The 23,014-nt window shown below is 42.5% G+C and overlaps 1 protein-coding gene across 3 annotated transcripts in view; it reads left to right on the top strand.

Annotated features, from left to right (window-relative positions):
* ACVR2A (activin A receptor type 2A) overlaps window positions 1-15,893 on the top strand; it is a 78,969-nt gene extending 63,076 nt beyond the window's left edge. For all 3 annotated transcript variants that reach the window (XM_042445785.1, XM_042445768.1, XM_042445775.1), the window contains 4 exons: window positions 611-725; window positions 9,296-9,434; window positions 10,566-10,696; window positions 11,912-15,893. In XM_042445785.1, coding sequence (XP_042301719.1) covers window positions 611-725; window positions 9,296-9,434; window positions 10,566-10,696; window positions 11,912-12,106 — 580 coding nt within the window. In that variant the 3' untranslated portion in view covers window positions 12,107-15,893. The remainder of the gene's footprint in view (window positions 1-610; window positions 726-9,295; window positions 9,435-10,565; window positions 10,697-11,911) is intronic.
* Window positions 15,894-23,014: the final 7,121 nt, after the last annotated feature.

Genomic DNA, 23,014 nt, shown 5'->3' with positions numbered 1-23,014 from the left:
GAGGGTGTCACATGAAATTGCTAGTGGATTCCCATCCAGCTCATATGGCTTATTTATCAATCATTGGTTGCACCCAAGTGATTTAAGTTGTTCTGTAGAGCTATGTACATTCATTTACCAGCAATGAATGCTACTTTAAACAAAATTGGCACTTGTGGGGAAGGTGATATAGTTGCTCTTTTCCCCCATTGTACGTAGAATAATTATCAGTGCTTTCCCTGTTTCTACTTCCAACCATAAGAAGTTGGCATTTTTTCTTTTTTCTTTTCTGCTGCAGTGTGCTGCTTAAATCCAAATCACAAAATATAAGCCACTTTTCCTTTCTAGCTCCACCCCAATCTCCATGGAGGGAACCCCATTGGGATTTTGCAGGAGGCAACTGGAAAAATGAAACCTGTATAAAAGCTACCAGCTATCCTTTTATTTCCCGAGTTCTGTGTGCATACCACAGAACTCAGTGAATGAGAGGTGACCACTAAGCTGGAAATGGTTAACCCTCACAATACTAATGGACAAATCCAAATTGAAGTGCCTGTATGCTATCTGCCCTGTAAGACTTCCTAAACTTTGTATGTAAGAGTTATTGATCTTTGTTTTTAATTTTTTCAAGGGACATTAAAAGCAAGAATGTGTTGCTGAAAAATAATCTTACAGCTTGTATTGCTGACTTTGGCCTTGCTTTAAAATTTGAGGCTGGGAAGTCAGCAGGTGATACACATGGTCAGGTAAGTTTAAACATCCAGTTGATTTGCAATTAGTACCATCTATTGTACCTTTTCTACTAGAAAAAAATTTGAACTGATAAAGGTTGGTTACCTCTAATTTGGATTAGTTTTCCTTGTTATTGCAAATACCAATTAGTGCCTTGCTTCAATCATCATCATCATCATCCACTTAATCTCTAGGAATCCAAGCAGATTACAACAGTAAAGCAAAATACAGTTAAAAGAGAATACATTAAAAATTCCAAGATTCCCATCCCTCTTCCAGCCATAAAAACATAATTACATGCTAAAAGGAGATTAAACCAAGAAAAGAAGTTAAAACATTAATATACAATAACGATTAAAATGAAATAAGAGTTTCAAGCGGGGTCTTGGTAGAATAAAGACAAAGATGGGGGATAATGGGAGAAAAAGGAAGGGGGAGGCAGGTCAGCAAGGATGTTCTAGCCTGGAAAGGCCTGTATGTGCTGTGTGAAGTACTTCCTGTCCTGAATTTTGCACCACACAGGATCTGTTGTTATGATGAAATAAGAAAAGCTCTCCACTATCAACTTTCTAGACACTATGTGTAATTTTATACATGTTTATCATGTCACCCCTTACTTGGGATGTTAATTGAATTTTTCTAAGCTAACAGCCTCAAACTTTTCCTCAGTAGAGAGTTGCTTTAATCTCTTGATGATATTGGCTACCCTTTTTTGCACCTTTTCCATCCCTCCAATATTGTTTTATATATATGTGGTAAACTTTATTTTACTCACTGTTCGAGCTGTTGTCACACTGTGCCTTTCTAGAAAAGCAGTTTGATTTTAGTAGTCTCGTTTTCTATTTCTTGTCCAGTTTCAAATGGTAGTGTACCTTTCTTCCCAGCAATGTATACAAATTAAACAAGAGATTTTATGTCACTTGGAGAGATGTGAAGACCTGGCCAAAAAAAATTAGGAAAAATGCAGGAAAAAATACCACCACCCCCTTTTTTTTATTTGAGGTCTTATTCCCCCTAGATCAGGGGTCGGCAACCTCCGGCCCGCGGGCCGGATACGGCCCGCGGGCGCCTTTCCGCCAGCCCCCGCTCCCTCTTGCCACCGAAATCGCCGCCGATTTTGGCGGCTTCAGCCGCCATTTTGCTCTTTAAAATGGCGGCGAACTCTCGCGCGACCAAAAAGATCGCGCGAGATTTCGCCGCCATTTTGAAGGACAAAATGGCGGCGCCCATTACGAGGCCCGCTGCGGCCTCCGGAGCCCCGAAACGGGGCTCCAGCAGCTGCAACGGGCCTCTGGGAGGGCCGCTGTGTCCTCCGGAGCCCCGAAACGGGGCTCCAGGCAACGGGCCTGGCTGGGAAGCCCCTGCGTCTCATCGCGGAGTCTCGAAACGGGGCTCCACAGCCGCAAAAACGGCGCCCCCTCTGGAGGGCCCCGCTGTTGTGCGTCCTCCGGACCCCGAAAGAACGGGGCTGCCGAAGCCGCAAAAACGAGCCCTCTGGGGAAGGCCCGCGAATAGACTGCGTCCTCCGAGCCATTGAAACGGGGGCTCCCAGCCCAACGGCCTCGGGGAGGCCCGCTGACTACGCTGCGACGACGGGAAATCCCCTAAATAACGGGGCTCAAGCAGCCGCAACGGCCCGCTGGGAGGCCAACCCGCTGCGTCTCCACGGAGCCCCGAAACGGGGCGCCAGCAGCCCCCCCCCAACCCCCCACCCACCCCCCACCCCCCCACCCCGACACAGCACCCCCCCCCCCCCCCCCCACCCCACCCCCACCCCCCCCCCCCACCCCCCCCAAACCCCCCCCACCCAGCCAACCCCACCCCCCCCCCCACCCCCCCCACCCACCCCCCCCAACCCCCCCCCCCACCCCCACCCCACCCACCCCCCCCCACCCACACAACCCACACACACCCCCCCCCCCCACACCACACCCCCCCCCCCCCCCCACCCACCCCCACCCCCCCCCCCCCAACCACCACCCCCCCCCCCCCCCCCCCCCCCCCCCCCCCCCCCCCCCCCCCCCCCCCCCCCCCCCCCCCCCCCCCCCCCCCACCCCCCAAACAACCCCCACCCCCCCCAACGCCCCCCACCCCCCCGCACCCCGCCCCACACGCAACCACCACAGCACAACCGAGAAAAAAAGCGGGCCTCTGGGAGGCCCCTGCTGCGTCCTCCGGAGCCTCGAAAACGGGGCTCCAGCAGCCGCAAACGGGCCTCTGGGAGGCCGCTGCGTCCTCCGGAGCCGTCAAAACGGGGCTCCAGGAGCCGCAACGGGCCCGCTGGGAGGCCCCCCGGTTCGCGTGCTGGGGCCACCCGGCAGGAGGCTCGCTCGACGCAAGCGGGCCCGGGAGCGCAGTTGCCGTTCAGCTGAGGCCGTGCCTGCACCAGTCCTCCAGAAGGCTCCACGGGCGGCCAGCGGCCCCTGGGAGGCCAGTTGCCGTCGCTGGGGCTCTCCAGGAGGACTCCGGCAGCGGCAGCGGGCCCCTGAGGCCAGTTGCCTTCCCATTCACCGGGGTCCTCCAGGAGGGGCTCCAACGGCGGCAGCGGGCCCCTGGGAGGCCGTTGCTGTGGCTGGGGGGTCCCTCCAGGAGGGTTAGGGCGCAGCGGGCCCCTGGGAGCCAGTTCCTGTCCCTGGGCCCTCCGGGAGGCCCCAGCGGGACGGGCCTCTGGGGCCCACTGCCCGCGCAGGAGGGCCCTCCTGGAGGCCCGCCCAGGGACAGCAACTGGCCTCCCAGGGGCCTGCTGGGAGGCAGTGTGCCGTCGCAGGGGGCCCTCAGGAGGGCTCCAATGGCGGCAGCGGGGCCCCTGGCGTCAGGGGCCAGCAAAGACGGGGATGGCCTCCAGCGCTGGCGGTCCCCGCGGCTCTTCTTCTCTGGCCTCTGACAGGGCTGGGCCCCGTCAGGGCCGGCAAAGAGGAGGTGGCATGGCCCTTGGGGGTGGAAGCTCCGCCCCTGGGGTGGAAGCTCCGCCTCCAGCATCGGCCCGCCCCCCGGGGGTGGAAGCTCCACCCCCCGGCTTCGGCCCCCGGTTTGCTGAGGGACACAACCCGGGCCCCACGCTCAAAAAGGTTGCCTACCCCTGCCCTAGATAGTTGAAACTAGAATTTATGGAGTAGTTTCTTTCAGAATGATGAATTAAATGTTTAAGACAAGATGTTCGCGTATTTACTGTTATGAAATCATTTCTAAAAAGTGTGTAGGAGGAAGACTTTTATGTAAGACTATATATATGGTATCCGATCATTACAATTGCTGGTCTTTATTTCTTTTTCTCATTTCTTTTTATGAAAATGAGTATATTATGTCTCCTATGGAGAACTATAGTTAAGACAAAATAATTTTTGCTGCTTTAGTGATGTGGGTGGTTTCCTCTTTTTATTGAGGTGTTTTTGTCTTTACTGAGAAAGACCAAAGACTGGGGGTTCCACATAGTTTAGGTGTTGCTTATAGTTCAGCACCTAATAGTTCAGTTCATAACAAAAACAAACAAAAACTTAAGTTTGTAATTATATTCTGAATAAACTATATTTTTAAAAACATGTTAATTTTATTACAATTCAGGTTATATACAAAGTATTTTATGTGTTTAATATAACAAAGTGAATTTCATTCTGTAAAAGGTACTAGTATTGTATTGATCAATATTTCGAAAAACCCAGGGAAAAATGCTTTTCTTCATCATGGTCTCTAGGCCTCACAAAAATGGGTTATCCTATCCCTGCACAGTGCATCTTTTGGAACTTTCTAAAGCATTACATAAATGTTTTGGTGGTAGCCCCACTCACCTGTAGTTCCCCTATATAAAAGGCTTCCCACCAAAACCTCTGTTTCATCTTTGTGGTCTCTGCGACTCACACAAATGATGCCTGTGCAGTGCATCAGTCAGAATCCTGTAGACTAGAGCATAATATAAATTTCTTTTCATCTGCCACTGCAGCAGTATCAATAAGAACATTGTTATTTAAATTCAACTTTAGTTTCATCAGTTTTCGTAGGCCTTTGGCATGTTCAGTCCCAGGAGTGTACCTGGTTCTTCGGTGGTTGTTGTGATACGGGCAGTTGAGGCCGTGTTCATCCTTTGGCCTGTTCCTCTGCTGGCACCATTCAAGAACTGTATCTTCTGTGGTGCCAAGTTCTCAGAAAGGGGTGGACACCTGAAGGATCTTCTTTGCCTTGGCAAAGCTCATGCATTTGCCTGTTGTGTCTACTGTACCACTGTTATGCCTCAAGCCAGACAGAATAGAGAGTTGTGTTTGAAGGCACTCTTATGAACAGGCCTTTAGGCCTCAATTGCTGTCTTTTTGGCCTTCAAAATTGGTCAGTATGGAATCAGCAGAGGCAGCTTCTTCACCGACCACCTTGACATCAATCTCAGCTTCTGGTTCTTCTGTTCATCTGCTGGTCAAGTGTTTGTTGGCAGGGTTGGTCTCTGTCCCATCAAAGACCACATGATCCTACTACTTGATATTGAAACCTTTATTGGGACAACCAAAATGCAAAGTTACATGTTGCAATCTTTCGAAGTCACAGTGGTTTCTTAAACAGGCAAACAATAAATCTTCATTTCTTGACTTGTCAAGAACTCCCATAGAGAACCAGTATACTGCGACCATGCCATCTGAGGCTTCTGCCTCCAACAAAGATAAAGCAATTTTATCTAATATTGGGAGTGATTGGCATGCTTTACCTCTACACAACCTAAAGTCTTCCTGATGCAAAATATGAAGACTTCTTGAGAAATTCAGTGTTCTCTACCTACATAGGAGCCTGTGGCTTCACAAAGGAAAGAGACATGCTGGATTCCAAGGAAACATCTTTGAATAGCAGATGGACATTAAACTTCCTTGACTTCAAAAATCTACCAGTGACTGCATGGCCAAAGGGGGAGGAGCCAGCCTGCAGATAGCCCTTCTTACCATCTGAACTAAAACCAGAGACAGAAAATGTAGGCCTTTGACTAACACTTTTAATTTTTTCTCCTGTTTACCTGATGAAGAAGCCAGTGTGACTTAGGAAGCTTGCAGCATGTAATTGTGCATTTTGGTTGTCCCAATAAAGGTATTGTTTGGAAGTTATTGGATTTGCTATATGGCCAATATGGCTATCCCTAGTTGTTTTTTTGAGAGAAATATTGTTTGGCTCCCACTCAAAGGTTACAGTTCATTGGGGTTATCCTGACCTGGAAGGCCCAGGCCACCTTCCTCTCAAATGATTGGCTTTATTGGTTGGTCCTCTACTATCTTCGCTACAGAAGGGTCAGAGCAGGTGCAAATAACATTGTGCTACACAGCGTCCACCACATCAGTTACACATCATGCCAGGCTTTGAATGTGGCTGGTTCATCTCAGTTCAGTCTGCTTCGAAACTCCCCCCAGAAGAAATGGCTCACCATTCTGAAGATTGTTGAATGCTCTCTTTGTTGTTGGTTGGAAATAGCTCATGTCCAGAGTTGTCCTCTCCTCAGCCTCAAGCACATGTCACAATGGATGCCTCAATGATGGATGAAAAGTGCACCTCGACAGCTTCTTTATACAAGATTTGTAATTGCTAGACGAAAAACCCCTCCATGTCAACACTGTTGAGCTGTTAGTGGTGCAGAAGGTATTCCACTCCTTCACAACTCTCCTTCAAGGCAAAGGAGTGCAGGTACTGACTGACAACACCACAGTCCTATACTATTTCAACAGGCAAAGACTCTCCTTTGCCTCCTACTATGTCTCTGGGATTGGTGCATCTCCGGAAATATCACAACAGTAGTGGCCCATTTTCCTTGAGAGGACAGCTTCCTGGAGGACACACTCAGAAGGACACAGGATTTGGGTCATGATTAGATGCTTCATTTCAACATTCTGGTACTGATCTTCCAGCACTGAGGCACACCAGTACTGGACATCTTTGCTTCCAAGACAAATGCTCAGTGCAAAGGGTTTTGTTCATTTAAGGAGGTCACATAGAGACTTTTTTTTTCCCCATTGGAGAGGCATCACAGTATATGTTTTTCTTCCCTTTCCTTTGCTCATGAGAGTAATAGCCATTTTCTGCCAGGACAGAGTGACTTGTATCCTGATCACATTGTGGTAATGCTGGCAACAGTGGTTCACCCTTATTATCCACCTGTCTCAAGGGGTCTATGTTTAACTTCCATGCAGAATGAGGTAAGGCCAGACATGCAGATATCAACACCCTCAACGTCAAGGTGGAGGATTGTCTATTAGGTTCCTTGCTCTTTGCTGTCAAGAGACATAATTTGCTGTCAGTCAACCTTCCACCACACATTTGTATGCCTAGAAGTGGAGGAAGTTTCAAGACTTCTTGGCCCCTGTTTACATTCCTCTTCTGAAGTCCTAGAAACATAGACTTGGAAGAGATCACAAGGACCATCCAGTCCAACTTGACATGTTCTGGATTTTCTGCTCATGTCATCGAGGAGCTTGTGTCTATCACCTATCTAGTGTTATCTCACTGCAGAATCTGCAAACTTTCAGTTGCTCGGGAAGTCTTCCTGCTTCCTCTATATTCTTGTGAAGAAGTTCTTGAAAGGTTATAAGAACCTTAATCCTCCAGTGTTGGGTCTGATGCCATGATGGTGCTTGGAGCTCATCTTGGTCCATCTTTCTGGGAAGCCTTTTCAGCCAATGGCTACCTGTAGTCTCTGGTTGCTTTCTTGGAAGACTGCCTTCCTGATTGCAATTGTGATCAGCATAATGGGCTGGCAAACTCTGTGCTCTCTGTATGGACCATCCGTTCCTGAACTTCCACCACAATCTAGCCATCTTGAGACCCAGCATTACCTTCATGGCTAAGGTGGTGTTTGTTTTCTATGTAAACATACATAAGGGAGAGAGAGGCAGGCTGGCTCCAACTGCCTGCCTGAAGAAGACAAGCCCTCCCTTGTATTGTTTTTAAATGGTATGGGTGGGTTTTTGTAATGTTGGGCTATGTATTGGTTTTGATGGTGTTTTTGTAAACCGCTGTGATCTGCAAGGAATAGCGGTCTAGAAATAAATTTTCATTCATTCATTCATTCATTCATTCATTCAAACTAGGACATTGTTCTGCCAGCTTTCATTGAGAATTCCACTTCTGTATTTGAGAGGAAGTTGCACTTTCTAGATGCGTGGAGGGCTTTAGCCTTTTATGTTGACAGGACTGCTGCTTTTTGGATTCCATAAAGACTCTTTGTGCGCTCCTTTTTGGTGAAGAAAAGTCTGCCTGTTTCATTGCAGTGCTTCTTGAAATGAGTAGTGCTGGCTATCCTTCTTGCTTGCAAATTGAAATGAAAAGACTCTCCAGCTCAAATTTAAACCAATTCCATACAGGCTGTTGCTGCATCTTTTGCTTGGCCAGTGTACCCCTTGAGGATATTTCTTGGGCAGCTACCTGGTCGCAGCCAATGATTTTTAGAACTTATTACAGGGACTCATGGTCTCAAACTGATAATGCCTTCAGAAGATCTGTACTGCCATATCTTGACTACATTATTGACGTTTCAGGACAGTTTGTGTATTGACATTTCATATTGACTCTGTATTTGGAAATTTCTTACGGAATGACATTACCATATATGGTTAGGGGGTTATGCTCATGTTTGATGTATTTTATTGATAGGTGTTTAGTAAACTCCTGATTTGTTTCAAATGATGGATAGATTCAATAAGGGAGGTCATGGGCCTGAATTTGCAAGACCTAAGCAGAGCAGTGGAGGGACAAGGTGGTCTTGAAGATGTCTCATCCACATGATTTCTAAGAGTCAGGGTTGACTCAACGGCAGCTAACAACAACAAAGTCCTGATTAGTTTGCAGTGGCACTCCTACTTGCTGTTTTTGTAGGTGCTAGTCTCCCATTTCTGTGAGTCACAGAGGCCATTAACAAGGATAGGTTGCATATCCATAAGTGTAGTTCTTCAGGTGGTCATCTGTGAACTCACGCAATCCCTCCCATCCTTCCCTCATCCAGTCCTGCCTCTCCTTTCGATGGCTGCATTGGCATCCATGGAACTGATGGTTTCATATAGAGTTGCTGGAGGTGGGTGGGGCTGCTGCCAAAATGTTTGTGTAATGCTCTAGAAGTTTCTGAAAGATACACTGGGCAGGCGCATGATAACTCATTTTGGTTGAGTTCACAGTTCACCACTCAAAAGAACTACAGTTACAGTTATGCAGCCTGTCCATCTCTAGTCACTTGGATTGGACCTTTGCTATTGAATTCTGCCTTATGTAATTGTGACCCGAACTGTACATCTCCATGTTGGGGGGTGGGAAGTGGCTTACCTCAGCCCCTTGCATTGTTCTTCCATGGTATGCTGAAAGGAATAATGACTGCCACATTAAGTGTTAGCTTCAAAAGACATTGCATGTCTTTTTCATGCATAATATTCTAAAGACAGCTTACATTTGTAAACAAGTTGAATGCATTTTTTGTTTCGATGGTAAACTATCCCAGAGAAAAGTATAACTCATTACAATGAGTGCTAAAAGAAGTTCCTTAACATTTCTTTAAAAGCTATACTGCTGTACATGTATAGTTTTAAAATAAATTACTCTTCATGATCGTAACATCTACTGGCTAATTTTCTCCCCAAAGGTTGGCACCCGAAGATACATGGCTCCAGAAGTGTTAGAAGGTGCTATCAACTTCCAAAGGGATGCATTTTTGAGAATAGATATGTATGCCATGGGATTAGTCTTGTGGGAACTGGCATCACGATGTACTGCATCAGATGGTAAGTAAAAATGTTTTTGAAATATGCGGTAGAAATATTTCATGCTTGGACTTTTCTGCGTGATTAATTAAAATACACCTGCACTTCTTATAGAATATGTAATCAAAGAAATTGTAATATGTTTATACTGGTTGTGTCCTTTAAACATCATCTTATCAGTAGCCATGACTTTAAAAATTTAAAGGCAGTAATTCTGATATATACCCAAGTGCAGACATAAAATCTATTCAGGTTCTAAACTTCACTGGACAGTGGTTACCAAGATAGGACAAAGATTTGTTATTTGTTTCTCATCTGTGAGAGTTTCCCCAAATATTAGGAAGTGAGAAAAATACAAGCACTCACAAGACTACTGCAAGGGTCTTTGCACTTTAGAAAGTATTTATCTGCTTAGAAATATGTGTGGGTTTTTTGCATAGAAATGTGTTAGCATAGAAATGGTGTTTCTACATGTAAAACAACTTTGTATTTATAGCACATAAAGCCTTACCAAATTCCAGTTGGCTTCCAAACAAGATGTGCCTTGTTTAAACTAGAAGCACTTTTTCAAGCCATTTGTCCATCCTTATTCTACTAGATTTCAGTGAAGAGATTCAGAAATTCATTAGCCTAGGGGGAATGTCAATGAGCTCCACAGCAGTATAGAGGAAGGGTAACAGGTAAATGTGACCTACATAACTACCATGAGTGGCCAGAATCCTGCGAGACAGTTACGAATGCTTAACCTAGAATTATGGCACTTGTGATGGTTTTGTCTTGGATAGTCCTTATGTAGCCTCTGCTTTTAGAGCTATGTAGGGATCATGGAAGTCTTTCATTCTCCACGTACCAGGAGCCAACAGGGATCTGTTCCCCTATTGATCTGGAAGCACCTAGCTGATCCCCTCACATGAGTGGTCTCCAGTACCCGGGGGGGGGATTGTGACAAGGATCCTGCTTCTGGAAATATCTGTCAGCTGCTGGCTGAGTGACAGGAACGGGCCTTGGTTGATTGCAGCATCTGCTTTGCTGTATGTAGGGATTGGGGAGGTTTGGCCAGGATTCAGTGTAGTGCTACTCAGGATTCTGGTCATTGCTATTGTCTTTATTTAATTATTTATTTAGTCATTCGTTTGTTTATTTATTATATAGGGCCAGTGGATGAGTATATGTTGCCTTTTGAGGAAGAAGTGGGCCAGCATCCTTCTCTGGAAGATATGCAGGAAGTTGTAGTACATAAAAAGAAGAGGCCTGTCTTGAGAGAGTGTTGGCAGAAACATGCTGTAAGTAGTATGACCAGACTTTAAAAGTAATATTTGAAATCTAAATTACATTTTACCTGTTTTTTTAACCTATAGAAATATTTTAAAATCCATTGGTGAAGTTAAAATTTCATAATAGTTGAATTCTTTCATCTTGTAGCTTTCATTAATGGTAGAGAATTTAATAAAGTTTAACTTCAATTGCAGTTTAATAAAGTTTTGTGTGTTTGATTATAGTTCAGTTGTCCAATGTGTCTGTCCTGTTTTGGGAGAGTTCATAAAAAATAATGGGAACAAACAAAACAAATTATCCAATTAGAGTGAAGCATTTTGTGGAATACTTCTAGAGTTAAAATGATTAAATGATTAAAGCTGCTGAAGAGCCTCAGACATAAGAAGAGCCCTTAAAATAATTATTTTTGATAGAGCTGTGAAATGAATACAAAATGAATACTAAGCCTGAAGGAAGGAGACTCCGCCCTCCACAACTGCCATCTGCCGGCCTGAGAGGGAGTTGGCCAGGCAAGTTCAGCTCCATCAGGGCTAGCCTGGAAGAAGGAAGAGCCCTCTCTCCAATCCATCTGCCTTGGTCCAGGCCTTAGAGGAAGAGAAGAACTACTGGACCTCATCCCCTTTCCCTCCACCATTCCCTTCTCCTTTTGTTTCGTGTCTTTTAGATTGTAAGCCTGAGGGCAGGGAACTGCCTGATTAAAAATAATATTGTAAGCCGCCCTGAGAGCCATTAGGGCTGAAGGGCGGGGTATAAATACCTAAATAATTTTTTTTAAAAAAAATATAGCTAGTGGCAAAGTTCCTGGAAAAAAATTGCATAAGGCTGAGTCACTGAAAAAACTACGTTCTGATTTCCATGCATTGTAGCTTCTGAAAAGAAAATCTGAACAGGGATCTTCTTGCTGACCGTAGTGAAGAGCTCCCTATCTATTAGTGCATTAAATGTAACAACTGGCAACCTAGTTGGGCATTTTGGTTGTTGAGTAGCCAGTGAACAGAAGCAAGATTAGGTATACTGTAATATGAAGGCAACCTGCCTTCACCCAAAGGGTAAGGTGCAGATTTATACTGTATTCCATTGGAGTCCTATGTAGAGTGTGACATCTTTTTTGGCCAATTTAGGTCAGATACTGGGAAATTTCTGACAAATATTCTGTCATTCCAGTTAGTTTGGGGCTATTTTTGTATTCAGTGTAATTTGAGATTTTATATTTTTCTCTTTAGGGAATGGCAATGCTCTGTGAAACAATAGAAGAGTGCTGGGATCATGATGCAGAAGCTCGATTATCAGCAGGCTGTGTAGAGGAACGTATTATTCAGATGCAAAGACTAACAAACATTATAACAACAGAAGACATTGTGACTGTGGTCACTATGGTGACAAATGTGGACTTTCCTCCCAAAGAATCCAGTCTATGATAGTTGTACTGGTCACACATCTTGACCGATAAGACTCTGCACTGGAGCTGCTAAGCTAATGGGCCTCTTTTTGGTCAACTGTTTTCTGTGTGACGTGGAATGGTAAGTCTGGCTTTGGAGACAGGAAGATGCCTCCCTGCCCTACTCCAGACATGGATCCGGGAGACTTACTGCATTCCTTGAATACAACTGAAGGACATGGAACTGAAAAAATGGGCAAAATAATGTTAACAAATGTATTTGAAGAACATGGACCTATCCTGGCTAGTCAAACATTTTAAAACCTGACATTGTATTTCTTAACATGTCAGACTAATTCCTTAAAATGAACTACTGCTATTTTTTTTAAATCAAACATTTCATTTCCGATTTAAGAAAAAGGGTAACTTGTTTTTATTGCATTTGCTGTTGTGTTTATATAAATGACTATTGTAATGCCAATATGACACAGCTTGTGAATGTTTAGTGTGCTGCTGTTCTGTGTAATCAAAGTGGGATCTAGCAAAAAGGCTTCCAAGCATTACTTAACCTCCCTCAACAAGGTATACCTCAGTTCCACCTATTCTTAATTGTTGAATTGACAACACTAACAAAACCAAGATAATAAATTGATCCAGATTTTATATATGTTATATTACAGATTCACAATGTTGTTGTTTTTTAAAAGATGGTAAGCTATGCTTCATGCCAACAGTCAGTGGCCATTCCTAAAATTGTGTGTTAGCCTTTCCCTGTTCTATCTTGTGTATAAAAATGTATTGTGTGTTAAATGGCAAAATTCTCCAATTTTTAGTTTAAAGCTTTATTTTTACCTCCAGTTCCCAAAATATTGCATACATTTATTTTACAAAATATTTAGGTTTGCTGTGTCTGATGGTAATTTGAAAATTTAAGCATGCTTCTTTTTTTAAAACAAAATATATGTGAGCTATGGCACTGGAAAACTTACTCTTTTGAAAGAAGCTTCCCTCTCCCCCTTCATTTTTATGTATGTTAATGTTCTGCCTAGTGTATTTTCTGATTTACTGAACAGGATACAGTAGGTTGGGTGCAGACTGAAGGCGTGTGCAATGAGGCTGACAGAAGCAACTTCCTCACCTTCTCCAGCTTCCCAGGAGCACTACACAGACTTGGTCACCCTCTGTGTAGCATTTTTGGAGGGCAACCGTAGTGAGGAAGTCACTTTTGCCAGCGCTGTTGCATTTGCCAGAATTTGAATTCAACTTCTTTTCACTATGTTACTGTTTCAAGATCACCTCAGGAAGCTTCATTACCCAGAACTCTGTACTCCTTATTCCTTGTGCATTGCCTTTTGCAGCTTCACAGTGCTTGAGTTTTGGTCCTGACTTGTCAGAGTTATATTGTCTGTGATTCATAATTTTTCCTTGTGTTCACTCAAAAAAATTAAAATTATAGCTACTTAATACTTCTGTAGAGATGACAATGTAGCACAGTCTAGCAAAAACAACAATACCCTAACATTTTAAATTTAAGCTACTGTATTTAAGAGTTACAGGCGTTTAAGAGCCTTACCATGAAAACTCTAGAAAAATGGGCAGGAAGTAGCCAGGTGCCAAAGTACTTTTGAGAGGTAATACACTACAGTTATTTGCAGGCCAAAGTAAGTTAACTCTAAAACTAAAGTACTGAACCAACAGTAGCCACTAAGTATTACCAGATTCTGGTCAGGTCGTTTTTGTAAAAGAATAGTAATCATGGATTATATTAGAAAGGGTTCTTTTTGTCACAATCAGGAGTTCACTGTGAATGTTTTCTTCTAAACAGTTATTTATTAACCATAGTGTTTTCTTACATATTGATCTCTGGGAACAAAGAGGAATTTATTTATAAGCAAGATTTCTGTCTCCAAATTCTATAACAGGGAATGGTAACAGCAGAGGAGTTTGTCTTTAACTGACATACGAGCCAGAGATTACTATTTTGTGTCGTGATTTTGTGGTAGCCATAAGAACACTATGACATACTTGGGCTACAGTTACTCTTTGGCACAAGTTGTTAGTTTAGTTGGTTGACAAACATAGGAGGACTGTTTCTTCAGTTGTGTTTTTGAATAAAGAGGAATTATTTGCTTGTTTCTAATTTTAGGCATTGATAAATCAATTCCAACTCGAGGAGCTGTGCCTAAAAATACCTGAATGGTATTTTTGGTTCTTCCTCAAAATGTTTGGTTCCACCTAAAAGTGGAAATATTTATACTGTACTAGAAATACACAGAAACTTTTATCGGTGGTCATCCAAAAACATGTAAATACAACAAACATTTCTGTTGCAGACTTTGATGAAATGTTTGCTTTGGGAAGTCTACCCCCAAATTTTCATAGAGCAGCTTTCTGTTAAACACAGATTTACACCAGTATGACCCAAACCAGGTGGGAACATTTTTCTCATGTATTTTTGCATTTCAGGTCATATAGGGAAAATCATCAAAACTGACAATCAGTGTAATGCCGCTTCATATGTATATTTTTTAAAAAAATCTCTCTTGAAATCCCACAACTAACTTGTTTAATATTTGTACAAAGAATAATACCGCATGTCAGAAAATGCTTTTACAAAGCTCATTTTTGGTAGGATTGTGGAATTGCTAAAATTCAAACTGGTTTTGTCCATTTCTAAGATGACATCTTGCAGGTAATTTCAAACTCTTTGTTTCCAGTTTGTAAAGAAAGTGGACAGGTTTTAAAAGAGTGCTTAAGCCAAGACCCATAAATGAAAGGCAACTTTTAAAAAAAAAAATGGTCTGAGCTAGAGAAGATTTCTGCTTTCGGACAGCTATTGTGACCATTATAGCTTTTTGTATTTGTATCATACAGCTTGTGTGGATCTGGCTGGCTCTGGTGGTTTACCTTGTATCTTTGACTTGTGAAGAAATGCTAGGGCCCTGGCTCAAGCTTTCATTTGTCTTGGGTTTGCCTATGTCTACTTAGTTGGCTGCCATATAATTACCACAAGAATTAAGAAATTAGCCAGTTTTGTGATCAATTTAAAAGTATAAACCCTGCAATACCTTTTCAGTTTGTGTTAGATGCTAAGAACTTTATATCACATAATGCATGACTACTCTTTGTACAGTTGCTAAATATAACTTAGCATTTCAGAACAGGTTGTGCCTCGTAATTGTTGGAGTTCCTTGACCTAGCGTTCTCATTCATGGTGGTATTCTGAAAATGAGTCTGGATTAAAATACACAAGTTTATACCTTCTTTGATAGCAAAATCCATGTGGAGTAGCTCTTGCCATAACTAAGGTGTAATCTCAGATGTAGTAGTAATAAATATTGTTCACACTACAGTTCTACAAAATTGCTGATTGTAGTTTAACAAAGTGAGGTGACTGATTGGTTGACCTTTTTCCAGTTCTCTTTTTAACCTTTTTAATGCATTTTTATTAGAAATATTTGGTATAAGATGCAGAAAGCTATGTACAGGATTATAAGCAAATGATAAAATAGTATCCTTGTTGGAACACCATTTACCTCAAGATACTCAACCAGCAGTACTTTTTTTTTAATGCACACTCAGTCCATATAAGATGTTACCTCTCAAGAGATTGGTGAGCAATTATTTTAGCTTTACTCTGTACATGTCAGTGTTCTGGGCACAGGTTGTTGTACTACTGTCAAATTGCTCTTGCTATTTTTTTTGGCAAGTATTTAAAATAAAATAACCCCATCCTGGATAAAAGTGATTGTGAAATATTGTATAAATGTATGCTTTCTCTTTCCCTATTCCCACAGAAAGATGAATAAAAAATTAAGTGACTACTATATGACTTGCATATTCTTTATTTTCTTGTTGGTGCTGAATGAAACACTAATTTATACAGTACAACTCCCTGTATCCATGAGGGATACTTTCCAGGACTTTGCATGGATATGTGATCCCTATATTCTTCTCCTTGGAGTCAAAATGTCTGTTCACCTGCTGCTCTGCGGAGAGAAGAAGAATGAAAGGGAAGACTCACACGTTGGGGCACCACTTGTTCCCCTCAACCGCCTGAGCCAGCTGGAGACTGAAGAGCCACACAGTGAACAGCCAGGCAGCCATGATCCTTCCTCACCTTTTCCTCGAGTGATGGAGAGAAGCGGCCACTGCCCTTCCCTCCTTCCTGGCAGCGCTTGATGAGCTCCCTGTGAACGCCTCTATCTTTTCAGGTTGTGCTTCTCTGCTGAGACAGCCCAAAACTGCAGAGAAGGGGAGCAGAGGCAGTAGGTGGGGCAGCCCAGAGTGCCTTGTGTGAGCACTGCTATAATGAGGCCTTGTGCCCCCTGCACCTCCTGCAAATGTGAATGCCCAGGGCTGGCAAAGAAGAAGGTTGCGTGGGGAGCTTGCCAAGCCCTACCAAGAAGGAAGCACTGCTTCCCTCACCCAAGGAAAAGGTGATGAAGGAGCACTGGTGATGGTAGCCATGGCTCAAGGGTACTGTCCCAAGGATGAGGGGCAACTGTATTCCTCTCTTATTTTGTCTTTCAGATCTAATTCAAAACTAGTTCAGCAGCATTGTAGTCGACTAAATTGATAAATGTTTTGTCTAATGTGGATGGTATGGAGGGCATCATCCTTTAAAAGCAGACTAAATTTATAGCAAGTCGTCTATGGTTTAAAGTCTGAGAAAGTGTACAAAATATTGGCCAGAATTTTATTCAGCAGTTACAGATGTGTAGTTGCTCTAGTTATGTGATGTAATGGTTTGAGTGTTGGACTCTGGAGACCACGGTTCAAATCCTGGCTCAGCCATGTAAAGCCACTGGGTCACCTTGGGCAAGTCACATTCTTAGCCTCAGAGAATAGCAATGGCAAACCCCGCCTCTGAAGAAACTTGCTAAGAAAATGTTATCTATTTTGTAATATTGTTTTAAAGTGTTTTAAACATTTTTATCTTTTCAAACTATTTTATTCTTTTAACATGCAATTTGTTTTAATGTTGTAATAATTTAATTCTATTTTAATGTACTATTTTGTATTCTTTTAATTATACTGTAATAATAATAATAATAATACCCCAACCTTAGGGTTGCCATAAGTCTGAATTGACCTGAGGGCACACAATAATAAATCTTGAGAATACTTTTTAAAATGTATTAAAGTAGTATTTTAATAGAGGAATGGCAGCAAAGTATTGATGTCTCCCTGGCACTGAGAACTTGAGGTAGGATTATCATTGAGCAACGCTCTAAGAAATGGTTGCTCTCAGACCCAGATTGGATACTGTGATGGCAAACCTATGTCCACAGCTGAGCCAACAATAAACTTATAATCAGGGATGGGAATTTTGCAGCCTTCCAGATGTTACTGGATTGTAGTTATATTAGCAGCTCTAGCCAGTAGTAAAAAATGTTGGGAAGTGTAGCTACGCACTATCAGGACAGCCACACAATTCCAACCCCTGTCCCAAAATCAAGAGATTGGAACTGCCAATTGTGACAGGACAACTGGTGGTAGTATATTCTTCCATATGCTTCCTCTTAGCTTCTTTAGGCTATCAGAAGATGGACTTTGAAGAGTGGCTTATAGAGAGAAACTTGGTAGAATTTTTTCAAACACCACTTAAACATTTGGGACTCTGAACTGTATTCTCTACATCAGATGTCACTGGGAGAGATAGGCATTTGAAGAATGGATTTGCTGCCATGGGTATTTTGAGCCATAAGACTGAATAGGTCATGCCTTCCAGTAGTAAGTAATGAGACCTTGTGAAGCAGCAGCACAATATAGCTATTTCTATGCCCCACAAAAAATACAAGAGGAACTGTTCCTTTCCCTACTATCTGCAAAAATTAAAAATGCAGATATGCAAGTATATTCAGCATAGAGTTGTGGGTTTGGAGGGGTGGGTTGTTTGTTTTTTGTGGCTTTTTGCTTTCGTGTGGCATTCCTGTATTGTTAAATGATTAAACTATGGACCTGTAGCATCACATTTCCATGAATGCACAAATTAACTACCAAAGCTATGTAACCCAAGCTGCTCCTGCTATGAAACCATTCAAGAAAAAGCACTACACAGTTAGTTGCAACAATAATTAACTCTATATGGGGATCGCAACAGCTGTACTACACAATAAGAATGAGGCTGAATATAATGTATCCTGTTCCTCTAGCAATACTCAGACAAAATCAACCAACCACCTTCATTCCATTACAGTGGGCTCTCAATATCCACTGAGGTTTCGTTCGAGGACCACTCCCATCTCCTGTGGATACCAAAATCCATGGATCCTCAAGTCCCAGTACATTTAATAGTGTAGTAAATTGGCATCCGTTACTTAAAACGGCAAAATCAAGGTTTGCTTTTTGGATTTTGTGTGTGTGTGAACAGCAAGGCATCTTCAAACCATGGTTGGTTGAATCTGTGTATGCAGAATGTGCATAGAGAGATCCATTGACATTGCTGATTATTAAAGCATCCAAGGCAGTGCATGAAGCTACTGTAAACACACATTGCAGGTTGCCTGTGCACTAGTAAATCCAAAGTTTGTTCTCTTAGACATGTCCATTAATATATCTAGATATGGTAGCGATGTGCTCCAGTTTTCAATGGGAGTGAGGAGGCAGGGGAGGTGTCATGCAAGCCCTCCCAAGTCCCAGCAGTTCTTGCCACCATAATGCTGAGGAATGTTTGGAGTAACAGAACAACCACATCTGTAGGGCCTAGGGCTGCACTTCTCTGGTCTGATACACCTGTCATTGGTGATTCGGGATATGATTCAGAGAACAGGACTCGGAACAATGGATGCAAGCTGCAGGAAAAGAGATTGGAGTCTGGCTGAGTCTCCTTCCTTGGGTGTCTTTAAACAGAGGCTGGATGGCCATCTTTTGGGTATGCTTTGATTGAGAGTTCCTGCATGGCAGGGGGTTGGACTGGATGGCCCTCCTTGAGGTCTCTTCCAACTCTATGATTCTATGGTTTTCACAGTGTCCACTGTGATGTCTAATAGAAGTAGGCAAGTTACAGAAATATTGACGAACTCTTGCCATTCTTCACAAGTGGCCAGGACTGATAGGATCTGCAATCCAGCAATATATAAAGGATCACCACTGTCGCCTCATGATTTGCTTGCTCCTGCTGATAGTAGAAGAGAAATCTTATTTTCCTGCCAGTTGTGTTTTCAAAAGAAGTGGAGTCCTTTCAAGTGACGAAAAACCTGATCTCTATTTGAAGGTGAGATGAGGCTCACTCTAACTTGCCTTAAATTTTGCAGACAAAATAATTCATGTTTATTTTTTAAAAAGCTATGGTTTGAACATGAGTCAACAGCATCATGCAGTGGCCAAAAGAAACCAATGCAATTCTAGGTTGCCTGAACAGATGAATGTAATCCAGATCCAAAGAAGTAATAATGTCTCTATTCTACGTTTAGACTTCATCCAAAATACTGTGTCGCTTTCTTGGCACCTAAGATCAAGGATAAGGGATAACATGTCTAAAAAAGGTGATAAAGAGCAATGAGGAACAGTTTAGGAAGCTGGGTATGGCAAAGAGAAGACTGAGAGGTAACATGATAGCAATCTTTAAGGGAAATGAAGGGGTGTTGTAGTAGAAGATGGAGCAATCTTGTTTTCTGCTGTTCCAGACTAGAATACAAACCAAGTGATTCAAGTTACAAGAAAAGAGATGCCACCTAAACATTAGGAAGGACTTTCTGATAGTAAAAGCTGTTGGACAGTAGACCAGACCACCAGAGGTCTGTAAACGAAGGTTGGATGGCCATCTTTCAGGAGTGCTCTAGTTGTGTTTCCCTTGCAGTCTCTTCCAACTCTAGGATTCTGACTTGGATTAAGGTTCAGTTTGTCCCAGGGGAATGTGGTCACGCTCACTGGAGGTTCCCACTACTTTCATACCACGGACTAGTTCATGCCTGGTGGTTAGGATCAAATCCAACATAGGCCGATACAGACAGGGTGGAAGCGTCGTCCTAAGGCCAAAACAAGGGCTAGGGAGCACGCAGCAACCACACGTTCCCCAGCCCTAGTTTGTATGGATGGCACCATTTTGAAGGTGCGCTGTCCATCCACGGCACATGATGATGGCGTCAAGCACGTGCTGCCTCTCCACAGACCGGTGCATGTGTGACATCACTGCACCCGCTGGAGGGTGCTTGTGGTGCCCTATCTGCGGTGCAGAAAGGAGCTCTGAAATGGAGCTCCTTTTGGGCGCGTGCTTTGTTCCTGCGAGATTGCCATAGGAACAAAGCCAGGAAGAAAGGGGCCAGGTGCCCCCTTTCTCCCATGGCTGCGCCTGCCTGGGTGTCCGGGGGCATGCAGCCCAAGGATACCCCTTTTCTAGGCCACCCATTTCTTGTGCACACTAGCTGAGATTTCCCTTAAGCAAAATTACTTTTCATTCCAGGATAAGTATTATTGGCAGATATCAGGTACTGCAATGGGGTGCAAATTTACATCAGAGTTAGCAAACTTGTTTATGGACAACTTTGAGCGACAGTACATATTGAATGATGATAACATCTTTAAAGCTAACATACTAGAATTCAAAAGATACTTGGTTGATATCTTCATTATCTGGAATGGATCAGAGAATGAGCTTTTTGAATTTCATCAATATATAAATAGTGTGCACAATACGATATAATTTGAACTGAATTATGACGTTAAAATTAACTTCCTGGATGTATTAGTGGTAAAAAGAGGAGCCTTATTGAAAACTGACCTCTACAGGAAGGAGACTGACACAAACTCCTTCCTGAAATACGATAGCTTCCACCCACCCCACATGCAACGAAACCTACCTTACTCTCAGTTCCTCAGACTCAGAAGGAAGTGTTCTGGTTTAATGGAATTTGATAGACAAGCCAAAATTCTCATAGAACAATTTGTAGTACAAGGATACCCTAAAAAGGGCTTGAAGCAGGTTTACTTCAAAGTAAGGAGGATGGAACGAAGGAGCCTCTTCATAAAAAACAGAGAGAGGTTATACAATCTAGAATGTTCATACCCATAACGTACAATGGGAATATAAGATACATACAGAATGTTATTCTTAAATATTGGGACCTGCTTCAGGACATCCTTGGATGCTCAAAAAAAAAACCAAACCTTTTTGTGTATAAACATGCTAAGAATCTTGCGGATCATTTGGTCCATAGTAAATGCACAGTTCAGGAGACCCAGCCAAACTTACTACAGAGGAGAACCAAAGGGAATGTCCCATGTTATAACTGCAGTGCTTGTAAATATTGTGTACAAACTACAGAGTTCATTAACCCTGTGAATAATAGATTGTATACTCTGAATGATTTGTTTACTTGTAATACTAAGGGAGTTGTTTACACCATTCAATGTCCCTGTGATCTCCTGTATATTGGCATGACCACTCGAAAAATAAACATGAGGATATCAGAACATAGGAGCTGCATTAGAAATAAAAGAATTACTGCACCAATGGTCCAACGTTTTATTCAACACTAACACTCGGATACGGATATCAGATTCTGGACGATCGAAAGAATTTCTGGAACTGGGACATACCTGGAGAGAAAACTCCAGCAAAGAGAACTATTTTGGATTTTCACTCTACAAACACAGAAACCACATGGACTGAATGAGAATTGCAATTGGTCTGAAATTCTGTAACTATTCTGTTATCTTTTTTTACCCATGTAAATGCTTGTCATTATGAATATCAATTGTTTGGTTGATTGTATTGATACATTTAGATCAACATAATGGATGGGGTTAGTATTACCTACAGGATCTCACTTGCTACAGATTGCTCTCAGGTGGGGGTCAACAGGTGTATCAGTTTCTGTGATTGGGAAGGGATATAGAGTTCCCACTTGCTAAACTCCATTAGGGTTTGCAATTACATGTGGGACATCCAAGTCCGAGGTAGGTATGGATATAATTTGGAATGCATTTATATAAAAATACTTTTGACTATTACAATTTATAATCCATAAATTGCCTGCATACATATTCTTTCAGGCATTATACTAGGTCCAAGAGGACCAAGAACTTGCCTACAGTGACTGGATGTCCCTTCATATTACATGATATACCTTACAAGGCTGCTATATTAGGTATTTATGTATTATGTGTTTTTAATCATTTGGTCTTCTTCTTTGCCTATATGTTGTTGTTTGTGACTCATACTTATTTTATCTTCACAGTTCTTTATGACCACTGACGAAGACGTTCAGTCGAAACGCGTCTGGTTTCTATTTTGTATTTCCCAACTGTAATAGGCGCACTGTGTTATCCCTTTTAATTTGTTCTCTGCTGTGCACTTCCCAACTATATGGGCATACTGTACTATCTCTTTTTATTCCATACTGAGAGGCACAGAGGATCTGCCAGTGCACTGGTACTTAGTGTGCTTGACCTTTTTATGGGATTTGCAGTTCCCAAGCCTAGTACTGATTGGCAATATTAGCCTTGTGTATGTTAGGGCGTGGCTCACAGGCCAGAACAAGCCTTTTTGTGCTTAGGATAGCTTTGTAATTTTTTCATCATCTTTTTAGCATTCTATTGCAACATATTGTTTTAATAAAATTGCTGTGTACTTACCATTTTTATCCCCCCTAAACTTTTTGTCCACTCACTTGTGTGTTTCAGTTTAGGGTATCACCTCCCAGTTTTTCCTCAACCAGAGTGTGTGTCACATATCCACTGTTTACTAACTGTAATGTAAAGAGTGGGGAAAGGGATATATACACTCAAGAAGGAAATGAAGACACAGTAGATATCTTATCTACCAGCCCAAAGTGTCAGGCTCTTGTTACAATTCTGTAACTATACCTCTGCTAAAGCAGTTTAATAGGATTATCAATTTAGAAGTATAACAAAATTACTCCTGCCATTATGAATTAGAAAATCATTTTATTGAACTACAGTGGGCCCTTGGTGTCCACTGAAGTTTGACTCCAGGACCCCC

Source organism: Sceloporus undulatus, chromosome 1 (assembly GCF_019175285.1).
Source record: "Sceloporus undulatus isolate JIND9_A2432 ecotype Alabama chromosome 1, SceUnd_v1.1, whole genome shotgun sequence".
Classification (NCBI taxonomy): domain Eukaryota; kingdom Metazoa; phylum Chordata; class Lepidosauria; order Squamata; family Phrynosomatidae; genus Sceloporus; species Sceloporus undulatus.
The sequence above is the reverse complement of the archived record's forward strand: the minus strand, read 5'-3'. Positions and strand labels throughout refer to the sequence as shown.